Source organism: Eucalyptus grandis, chromosome 8 (genome assembly GCF_016545825.1).
Source record: "Eucalyptus grandis isolate ANBG69807.140 chromosome 8, ASM1654582v1, whole genome shotgun sequence".
Taxonomy (NCBI): Eukaryota; Viridiplantae; Streptophyta; class Magnoliopsida; order Myrtales; family Myrtaceae; genus Eucalyptus; species Eucalyptus grandis.
The window spans coordinates 5,327,501-5,338,968 of NC_052619.1; the positions used below are offsets into that span (position 1 = coordinate 5,327,501).

The window sequence follows — 11,468 nt, forward strand, 5'->3', positions numbered from 1 at the left end:
GATTCAACCCCCCCCCACCAGAACAAATCAGAGTACGTGTCGAGGCGTAAAAGGGTGATTTTTGGATCTTTCTTGCCCTTTCGGTTTGGAGGAAGTTTTTTTTTTTTTTTTTTTTTTGGGGGTCAAAAGTTGGGGTGGGAATTTGAGTGGTCGAGGCCCACATGGATCAAGAACAGTTTTAGGGAGTGCTGCTCAATGAAGATTTTAAAGAAAACATGCGCAGGAACTTATACAGAGAAAAGGGTTGATGATTAGCACAGATGGGTGTCCCTGGAACGTATTTGCATACGCAATAAAATTCTTTCTTTTTTTGTGTTTCCTTTCTTGGGCGTGTTATTGATTAAGCAAGAAAAGGATCTTTCTTGGGATGGACGGATGGATGGATGGATGGATGGAGGAGAACGGGTCCGATTGACTGCCCGGATGAAACGGCAAAACGAGATTTGAGATATGAGCGCTGTAACAGCATTTAGCTTTCTTGGAACAAGTCTCTCTCTCTCTCTCTCTCTAGAAGAAAGCATGATTATAGCTGCATTAATATCATCATCACCGGCCCCTATCTTCCTCTTTTCCCACTTTAAAATTTAAAAAAAAAAAAAAAGATTTGATAGCAATCTTCTCGTGCGACCAGCGGGGCTGTCCGGCTTCAAGTTCGCATAACCACCGTTCAAATTCATCAGATTTTGCGGGCGATGCGACGGTATTAAATGGACTTAGCCAGAGAAGGACAAAAGATAAGCGTCACTTTGATACTAACCAACTGGCATGATTGGCTGATTAGTCATATACATCTTTAATTTCTTCAACCCCCCATTTTCTTCATAATGGCGCATGTACACAAAGTAGTCTAACTTCGATGGTGTATGAATTAGAAGTGAGTGATTTCAGAATTGACAAGTTTGGAATCTGAAACTTAAAACCTACTTTGTTGGAATTAGTTGCCACTTATTGAAACCTAGAATTTACTCTATAGATCTTAGAACCCACCTTATTGATCCAATATGGATTTGAGAACTGATCAATTCATTTTATTTTTTTTGTAGTTTCCCTTATTTTATTCCCTAAAATGACAAATTTTAGTAAAACATCTATCTAGTTACATGAGGCAAAAGAGGCAATAAAAAAAAAGAAGAAAAAAGATGCAAGATAAAATTAAAAGGAGAGAATTAGGATTTCTCAATTCGGTTCTCTTCTACGATTTGGTTCCCAGATCTGCAGAACCCAAATAGAGAACCGAACTAGTAACATAGTTGGTTACAAAAATTTAGAACTAGGAGTTGGACTAGAATGGCGAGGTAAAGCCAGTTGATTCAATTTCAAAATCCATCATGGATCGGTGCTTGCCCTTATGAATCTATTAGACACTCTATTAACATCCTCGAATCACTATAATATTTCCTCTTACTGAGTATATTTCATTCATAAAGAAATATTTACATAAAGAGTATTTACATGGAATTTTTTTATTTTCAACTTTAACCCCTAGGTAAGATTTTCAGCCTCGGGGAGGGCGCGGGGCTCCTAGACTCAATTCTTAGAGTGTGTTTGGTAATAATTTTATTCTTAAAAATAATTTATGCTTAGAAATATTTTTTTTCCAACTTTGTTCCTTATACAAGTTTCTCAGCGTTTGAACACATTTAGTAGATGTATAATATTTGTATTCCCTAAATAAAAAAAGAATATGAATGCATTTGGTGTGACTCTCAATTTTTGTTGTGACGTGAAATTTCTTTTAAATTTTTAATAATTTTTTGAGATTTTTCCTTTACTCCGGTTCCTCCTCTAGCCAGTCACTAGGCCTCAACGATGGTTGGCGATCGACCAGAGATGAGTTGATGACCTCACCAGCCTTTGGTGTGCCTCACCTAGCCACTAGTGAGGCTCAACCTCGCCCAATCATGGAGAAGTCAATTTCACCCAATCATGGCGAGGCTTGACTTTGCCCAGCCACAACGAGGCTCCGGCAAAGTTGCCAAACCTTGTCTCTGGCTAGTCACTAGCCATCGCTAAGCCTGGTGACTTGCTCAAGGAGGAAGAAGAAGAAAAGAAAAAAAAGAAAGAAGAAAATGACTTGATCTTAGAAATTGTTCTAGGAACAAAAAAATTAAGTTTTTTCTATTTCTTATTTTTATTTTAGCCACTGATTTGATACTGGGAATAATAAACTTTGCTGATATTGCCAAACGGATTTATATTATTTTTTTGTTATAGGAAATAAAAGAATAGAAATAGTAAATAATTAATGAGTTACCAAATAGGGCCTTACATTTAAAGTCTAGGCAATCAAGATTAGTCACGACAACAAAAGTGAAAATAAATTATATGGAATTAGTTTTGGTTATTTTAAGAGGCATAAAGTATTCTTATTGATCACAAAAAAAAAAAAAAATGCAATTCATTTGTTTTAACTATGTGATTCCAAATGGCCCGAAATTAGACAAATGTTTTTCCGATGGCTGATTTTCCATAAAACAGACGGAAAATGACGTTCGTTGCATTTTGTTACACAATGAACTAGATTATAACGAAAGCATAGACAAAATGAAATTCGGGTATGTCTCTTATCTCTCATTAATTCAATCATGAAAATCATTCCAAACTTCTTTAAAGTTTCTTCTTTTAAAGTAAAGGTTTTCTGATCAAATGATCTTATGTTTTTTTTCTTTCTACTTCTTGCAAGAGACCGACCATTATAAAAGATCGCAAAACAATAGAAAGTACGATGGTTCTATTTAATGTCTAGGTATACGGTAGATTCAACCCAAAAAAAAAAAAAAAAAACTAGTGATATATATAGCTGCATCACTAGCTGGTTATGTGTGTGTGTATATTCACGCATGACTTTAGTAAGTCTTACATAACATAACAATTTGGAAAATATAGGTTGTTCTAAGAATGGTTTGTTTCATGAAAGCTCGAGATTTTGGAAATATTTTTTGAAAAATAATGGCTTATATTGCTTATGAAAATGACGAATGAAAAATATTGTTAATGCTCATGAAAATAATGAAACATAAATTGTTGTCGATAATGAAAATATATTACATTACCTAATTTTTTAAAACGACATAACCAAACACTTTACATATAATATTTTTTAATGGACCTAAGTAATCATTATATGGATAAAAAGCATGTCCACATCGTGTCATAAACGAAGTATATCTCCAATCAAGGCCAAATGCATATGGTATTAGGCTAAAAGATGGATCTAACTTCCTGATAAGTTCTGGACGACAAAATTTGTGGAAAATGAACTCCAAATATTTCGTTTTATATGCCCGTCATACCCTTTGAGATGAGCGCAGTTAATGGGTTAGACAAATGAATCTCCAGTTCAGGATTTGGAGGTCCCGAATGGTTCACTGGCAAGTGCCAAAACTTTGGACTTTAACTGTTTCATGTCGTTTGTAGAGTTTTTCATGGGTATCTAGATAGCCAAATCTCCGTGTCCATGCCCTTTAATTATCAAGGAAGGAAAAGAAAAAAAAAAAGACAGCCAATTAATCAATCCACAGAGTTTTCAAGAGTGAGAACACAATGAAATGATCATTAAATAGTCTAACCATCAATAGAAAAATAGTTAAAACAAGGAAAATAAAAGGAAATAGGAAACCACAATTGCTTTTTTTTTTTTTGTTTTTTGGAACGAGTAAACCACAATTGCTTTAGTAGGCAAGAAAATTAGTTTTGAACTAGCCTAGGCGTTTAAAAATCTCACGTTAGATGAGATCCATCATATGAAAAATTATGAAAAATAGGATATGATTTTCTTTTTGATTGGAAATATCATTAAATTAATAGGATATGATCTATGTTCTGTGGATCATTGGTCGTTAGTTACAAGGGGTAACCTCATTACAAAATGAGCTGAAACTCCTACAACGGCCTTCGCAAGCTATTCGTTTGATACGTAGGAACAGTGGGCTCCACAGATGTGTTATTTATTTTTACGTGTCTGCACCTACACATCCTGCGGCTCTAATTGGCATAGTATGTTCTTCTTATCCTATACGGGACAATAATCTCTTGTTGTTAAATATCCGATTGATCCTAAAATGTCGACAAAAATCTAGATGAAGCTTTTTAAGGACTTGCTTGGATTTGAAGTATATGGTGTGTTATATGTGGTCACAAAGACGAGGACGAATGTTGCAGATAAAGCGAGGGGGCGACGTCACGTGCACGGGGCTCATTATGCTAGTGGTAGAAGTCCATGCACTTGTCAATTATTATATCAAACTGCACAATTATTTCATCTTCGGCATTTTATGAATATGAGAGGATAATAAGCTGGGCTCTTCCGAGTCCACTAAAAGGTCTCCAATTTCTTAAGGTGCTCATTGATTATCTAGTCATTATATATGTGAACAAAGTTTCTCATAATCACGTGAAGGTCTGTCCGGACCATCGGCTCATCCACGCTCCAAGATCCATACAAATTTGATAAGAATATCCAATATAGACCATAGGACGAATCCCCTTATTTGATAGCCAGAAATAAGATTCTCACGTTGTGGCATTCTATAATTAACTCGCCCGAAATAATGTCTTATTTGGTGTGTTCCACACCAACTTCACGGTTTTGTCCTTTGATATAGATAGGCACTTTTCCAGGAAGTTACTCATCTTGACGACACAACAAACCCCTACGCAGAATGTGCCAAGAAAAAAACCTAAGAGGACCTAATTCAGTGAGGCGGGGAGTGATTGTCAACACGAGGATCTGGACAAGGAGCAACTCTTAGCAAAATTCTAACGATGGCAAATTGGTAAGAATGAACCAACTTACACATCGAATATGGAAAGAATGTGCTTATGTAGAAATTATAATTAACTCACGAAGGTACCTTTTAACGTAATTGCACTATTCAGCTTTGAAACACCAAAGATGAGAATACTACCAAGATGGGTAATCTCCTTATCCTAGGGATATCACACATGTCGTCACATCTCATTAGTCATCACATGCACTCTTTTATTTATTTTCTGGGCAAATAAAAGAAAGACGCGCTTGCCTTTAGGTATGATAATAGGACAGGCAGCGGGGTGGGAACGAAGTCTCAACCATGCTCCACTGTCCGCGTTTATCGGTCCAAGTACCCCACCTGTCACATGGTATCAACACATCGACAAACGACGCGTAGCGAGCATGGACGAATTTTTCGAAGAGCTATGGTATATGGGTACCAATACATCATCAAGAAACGATGCCAAGCGAAACAACACTGGGTGATAGAAACATTGCATCATTAAGATGATGCCGGTACGAGATCTTTCAAAGTGACTAAGCATCTCTGCATCACAAGTTTGTCTGCACAAATATCTTGGAGAGCTAATCCTAGAAATATCTTTTGAGGAGATGATTCAAAGAATTATTTTAAGGTAAAAGGACCTTTCATAGCATGAGAGTTGAAGAACACGTGGTTATCAAGTCATTAATGAGAGGACCAAGCACCCAATACCGAGTCGATGATGCTTGATGTCTCCAACAGAGGATTGAAGAGAGAGGATCAGAAGATGATGGGGTCTCGGAGGAGGAAAGTATTGACATTTTTTCATAGGCTTCCTTAGTTGATAATGATTGAACGATAACGCACCTTAGAAAATCACTTGGTGCAATATTAGTAGAGGATCAGGAGTCTCATTTTTCCGAACTAACCAGTCTTACCATCTCATCAGAAAGACCAAGGGCATATGTACATGAGCCTGACTTATTCGTATTACCAAAATCATGCGACATCCTATATAATCCACTGGTTACATGGAAAAACAACCATCGGCATCATCAAAGATCAAACTGATACCCATTTATGTCCTGGATCAGGAGATGAAGTCGCTTGGATGGCGTATTCATAAGCTAGTATGCACAAGCATAGAAGTGTTCACATCCTTAGGTGCTTCGGTTGACTCCTAAAGATACACTTCGCCAGCGCCTCTTCTTGGCACTCACCTGGGAAAGGTAACAACACAAGCTTCGTTATTCTGAAGAACAAAAGCAAATCCTACAAACTGCACCATAGATGTCTCACTAAGCCTAGTAAACTTAATTTGGGCAAAGATCCTTCACTATTGGATTCTGCTTTACAAGAAACAAGTACTTACAATCAAGTGACGTAGCTACTGACTAGCAAAGAAAGAGGTGCGCAATTTCAAGACATTAGGATGAGTTGCAAGCTTAAAAATACATTACCTATAATTTACAAGGCATGCAGCAGAAGGGGGACGAGGGATGAAGCAGTTCCAATTTTACCAGGATTCAAGTAATCTGGAAGACACTTTGACAATTTCACACAGGTCGACTTATCTCAGACATCAAAATGCACATTGCAGATATAAATTGCAAAGTGGCAACCACAAACCCTGCCGATATATCATTAGATCCATAGAAAGTTACTTTAGGAAAAAGAATGCTGGAGCTCGTCCAGGATATAGCAAACGAACACTGTCCTCTTATCATTTGATTTACAAGGAAGAATCACATGAATCTAATGCTCTTGAGGCAAAGGGAAACCAAAATCAGATCAAAATAGGAACAAAAAGGTACATTTCATTCTCAAATGAGAAAGCTAGCAAAACTAGGTATCTAATGTGGAACATTATTCTCATAGATAAAACCACTCACGGTGTTATAAATATCCGCGGTAAATAGCAATTCGGTTGTCTTCCCTGTGCCAGTAAATAACATGTTAACATAAAACTCAGTAGCGCACCTTTGAGGATGGAGGTGGCAGAGAAGCCTGGCGCTCAGCCTTCTCATATCCTGTCATTTCTCGGATCTCACGCAATTGGCTTACTATGTTTTCCAAAAGCTGCAACTCGTCCTTTCCCCTTCCTCTGTTCCCCCCCGAGAGATTGAGCTTTTCTCTTCCCTCTTGTACAATCTTAAGCCGCTCCCTAAGCCACCCAACTTCATTGTCAATTTTTATCCTCTCATAATCGACAGCAGACATGGAATTTCTACGCAAATAAGAGGGCAAGGCTTGCCCCTGTAAGCCAACTATTGGCACATCAGAACTGCTTCTGTTCATGTCTATGCCAGTACTCCGATTTTCCAGGACCAGATGCTCAGAACTTGTCGGAATATTTGATGGATCATTTTTAGTTGGTTTTACCCCTTACCATGTCCCACTTTACCATGTCCACTGGGTGGTTTATTGCTGATAACATGAACATCATGGACACAGGGCTCCGTGCCATATCCCAATGTTTTTGATACTTCTCCATCCATACCTGCATATCTCTCATCAGTTTCCATATCCCCACCAACAAATGGAAGGTTCACATGGCCCCCCCTAATAAGAGTCTCATTGATATCTGACACTAAACCTTTAGACGGGCTTGAGTTGACAATTAGGAGCTCATTTTCCTTCTCATTGGTCTCCTCAATGAAATCAAATCCCTGGGAAGAGAACTGCTTATTTTGGTTTGGCAAATCTCCTTGAAGGGCAGATAAATTATTGTCTATGGATAACACTACCTTTTCCTGAACTTCTTGATTTACCTCATTAACAGCCAGATGCGGATCACTTATGTCAACACCTGGTTGCCCACCACTACTACAGCTTGCTCTCAAAGACTTATCATCCTCAAGCCACTCTGGAATTTGTAATTCTCTGTCAAAATCAACAGCACAATTCTGAAGTGGACGAAATGGACCTGAAAGCCTGGATCATTTTTTGCTTCAGGTTTCTCCTTCTTGATAAGAGACTCACGAATGCGCCACAGCATCAGCTCTGGATCTTCATTTGAAATCGATGTTCTTGTTGCCCCAGGAGCTACTGATTCATTCAGATCATCGTCCAACTGCTCATTTGCAAATATCATTTGCCTGTAAGATTCTACTTCCTTCTCCAAGAAATGCCTTTCCCTTTCCCTCCTCAACAATATCTCTTTGAGAATGTTCATTTCCTCAGCATCATAAGCAGATTTTTCCTCTATCATTCTCTGGTACTGCCGAGCTTCCATTTGGATTGATGCCTTATCTGCTTGAAGACGCAGTATCATAGCCATGGCTTCGTCTGCAGCTGTAGCAGCTGCATTTCTTTCTTTCTCAAGCTCAAGGTACAAAGTGTGGCGAGCAGAGCGCTCTTCTTCTAGCATTTGCTCCATGGCTCTAACTGTATCCTTATTGCTGGCTCCAAAATCAGACTGTCGATTGCCATTAGCTCCAAATTCTTTAAAAGCTAATGAATTTTTCTCCATGTCATCAGTTAAATTAGCAGTATTCTCAGAATCACGCAGAGCAGAGTCCATTAAACCATCCCTTTTATCTGAAACTGCACAAGAAAGCCTTAAGAAGTAAGACAATTGTCATCTAGGTAGATGAACAAGCCATTCTACTGTTCAACACGGACTCAAGCCAAATCAAGGATCAATAAATAATCTACTGACTTCAAAAGTGCTCAAACAATTCTACCTGCAAACCACACGTGATAACTCAACATTAGATGCTTTGGACACAGTGATAGAATATAACGCTCTCTATAACATGTCTATGAAAGAAACAACAAAGGACGGAATTACTCTGTAACTATTTTCACAACACTCACTGAGCGATGGTATGCCCATCACTATCATCTCAAAGGTGCTAGTTTCATTAGAACACAAGTCAAAGGTAGCAAAAGTCCAGTTTTTGCATTGACGCTGAGTGACTGGCTTCTTTATGCAAGAAAGAATATTAATTTAGGCGCACATTTTGACCACTCGTAATAATAATAGCACGCACCTTGTAGGCACACATGGTAGACATGATAATCCAAACCATTTAGCAGTGATTTAGTTAGATGTGCACAAGCACATATGCTTATTATTTAAGGAAGATTAAACAGTAACATGTTTATCTAAGGTAAAAGAGCAACTAAGTCTTTCTATATGAGGGTGACTTAAATGTCAACACAATGCATAAACACCAACCACTTATGAACAAAATGTCGCACTTGAAGCGTGTTAGGTATCTTCCAATAAGGGTAAACCTTCAAATTAAGATATTGAGCCCAGAAATCGTACAAGGACAGTCAAAAAGGCAAGATAATACAAGATGGATTCATACAAAAAGAAGATGCTTTTCTAAATCTGGCGCTCAAGTATAATCAATTTGTACCAGATACATTTAACAATTAACTACAGTTAGATTTGCACGTTTTAGGAGCAAAATAATAGCACATTCCCTAATGCACAAGAAAGCTTTAATGAATCCATTCTCCAGTCATTCGTAGGAACTGCATTTTAACATTGTTTGGAAATTATTTTTACCAATAATGCTATGTTTTAGAGTTTTTTGCCACACATATTAACTGAAGAAAAAACCTAGAGATGACAAAGACTTACTGAGAGGCATGCTAAAGTCCCCACTCACCTTCTACACAGTTAATTCGGGACTCTACGCAGAACAAGCTCTCTTCGGGAGACTCCTCTCTGAATTTTCTCATGCTTGAAGGAGAAGGCACATCTTGCCCATCCGCTTGCCATGGATCATATGAAGAGACTGATGAAAACTTCCCATATTCAACTGACCCTTTTAGACGCCTCCGAAGACCCTTTGTCCTCTGGCTCAAAGCTCCCTTTCCCTTAAAGTCAAATCTTCCTTCTTCCCCCAACAGTGAGTCCTCTGCACGGGACGCAGCATCAGATTCATTTTTTGCAATTGACCCCTCGACACCTATATCTCGTTCTCCCCTTTCTGCATATGAGCTACATGATGCTTCACCTTCCAATTGCACATGGCCATTTTCACAAATCCCCTGTTCCTCTGGCTCCAAAATCATCTCATAAGCCCTGTCATTGATCAATACTGTATCGAAAGGGAAGTTGTTCTTCACAGACTTTTGCACGAAATATATTTTGTCCGACGGTTGCTCCACCAAAACCTTCCTAACACAGCGACCACTATTTGGATGCCCAAAAAGCCCATCGCACGGACAGGGCAAACACAACCCGAAAACCCCCAAAAACTTGGAGGCGAAATAACCGAAAGCAGCTGCGCAAAGCAGAGAATACGCGATGGCGAGATCAAGAAATGCAGCCACCAGCCCACTAAAAGTCCAAAAACGCATCCCCTCGCACTCCATTGCCCCTTCAACACAAGTTCTGCGCACTCCACCAATGAAAACCAATTAACAAAATCCTCTACTTGTCAACTAAGGCACTGAATAGAAAACGAACCGCATGGAAGAACACTAGAACAACATGGGGAAGCAGGGAAGCAGCAAAAAAACAAAAAAAAAAAACAAAACACAAAATCCCAAGAAAGCTCCAACCAACCTACCTACTCAGATTAAGCAGAAACCCAGAGGCTGATTTTCCGCGGATACGGAGTCTATTTTTAGAAAGACATCATGCAAACGGACACTTCCCATTTTCGCAATGATTCAGAGCAATCATCCCAGCAAGCTCGAAACTTGCAATAAGAACGAGCTACCCAGAAGAGAATATACAGTGACAACTCTATCCAAACGAGGGAAAGAAGGCCAGGAGGAGAGGCATAGATTCTGGATGAACTCACCCGGCAGTGCAGTCAGTTCGCTCGTGCGAGTGCGAATATGGGGCTGACGATTGAAACCCACGATTCATACGGGCATGAGTAGGTGAAGGAGATGGAGGATGAAGGATGAGGATCCGACAGGGGACACCGATCCGGGGTTCGAACGTGGACAAGAAGGCTTTTTTTGGATTTGGTGGGGATGGACGAGCCTTCGGTTTTCGTCTTTGTTCAAACGTCGGCTTTCAGTTCTCATTACCAAGGCGTGCGTGCTGATTCGGACAGAAACGACGCCGTCGCTCGTGCGCTCGCTGTCCCCACCAGCGGGGGCCCACTCGTCTGTCCGCGAGGAGCGAGTATTGCCTGCGTCCGGATTTTTGTGGAAAGCTCGCGTGAGCCGTCGGATCATCCAGGTACTACGTGGTAACAGGCCAATTCCTCACTATTTCTATTATTTTCTTTGTTCTCCAAAACAAAAAAATGAACAAAAATCAATTTGGTGGCGTCAGTTAATTTTTCTATTCCTAAAAAATGATTAATGACCGGGTAATGGATTTGGAATAAAAATAATAAATATAAAAAGTTATTTTTTTTTTTATAAGGAACAATTTCTAAAACAAGTCATTTTTGTTTTCATCTTTTCTTCTTCCTCTAATCAGTTGTCACGGTGATCAGTGATTTGGTGACCTTGTTGGGCCTCGATGAGGCTCAACCTCATTTTGGCTGGATGAGGTTGCCAAGGAGGAAAAAATAAAAGAAAGAAGAAAAAAATCTCACAAAATTACTAAAAAAATTTAAAAATTCTACATCAAAAAAAAATTGAGGTCATATCACACGCATTCCTATTCTTTTTCTATTTCATAAATATAAATTTTATGCAATTATTAAATACATTTGAATGCTTAAAAACTCATTTTGAGAACAAAATAAAATAAAAAAAATTTAAGCAAAAACTATTCTTGAAAGTATAATGGTTACCAAATAC

At 38.7% G+C, this 11,468-nt stretch overlaps 1 protein-coding gene across 1 annotated transcript; it reads right to left on the reverse strand.

Annotated features, from left to right (window-relative positions):
- Positions 1 to 5,542: 5,542 nt before the first annotated feature.
- On the reverse strand, positions 5,543 to 10,714 carry LOC104456026. The gene is made up of 6 exons (XM_039299529.1): positions 10,508 to 10,714; positions 9,362 to 10,092; positions 7,579 to 8,282; positions 7,237 to 7,489; positions 6,717 to 7,120; positions 5,543 to 5,956 (listed from the first exon to the last, which is right to left on the reverse strand). Exons 1-6 carry the CDS (start codon positions 10,573 to 10,575, stop codon positions 5,897 to 5,899), a joined length of 2,220 nt encoding a protein of 739 aa, XP_039155463.1. The 5' UTR covers positions 10,576 to 10,714; the 3' UTR covers positions 5,543 to 5,896.
- Positions 10,715 to 11,468: the final 754 nt, after the last annotated feature.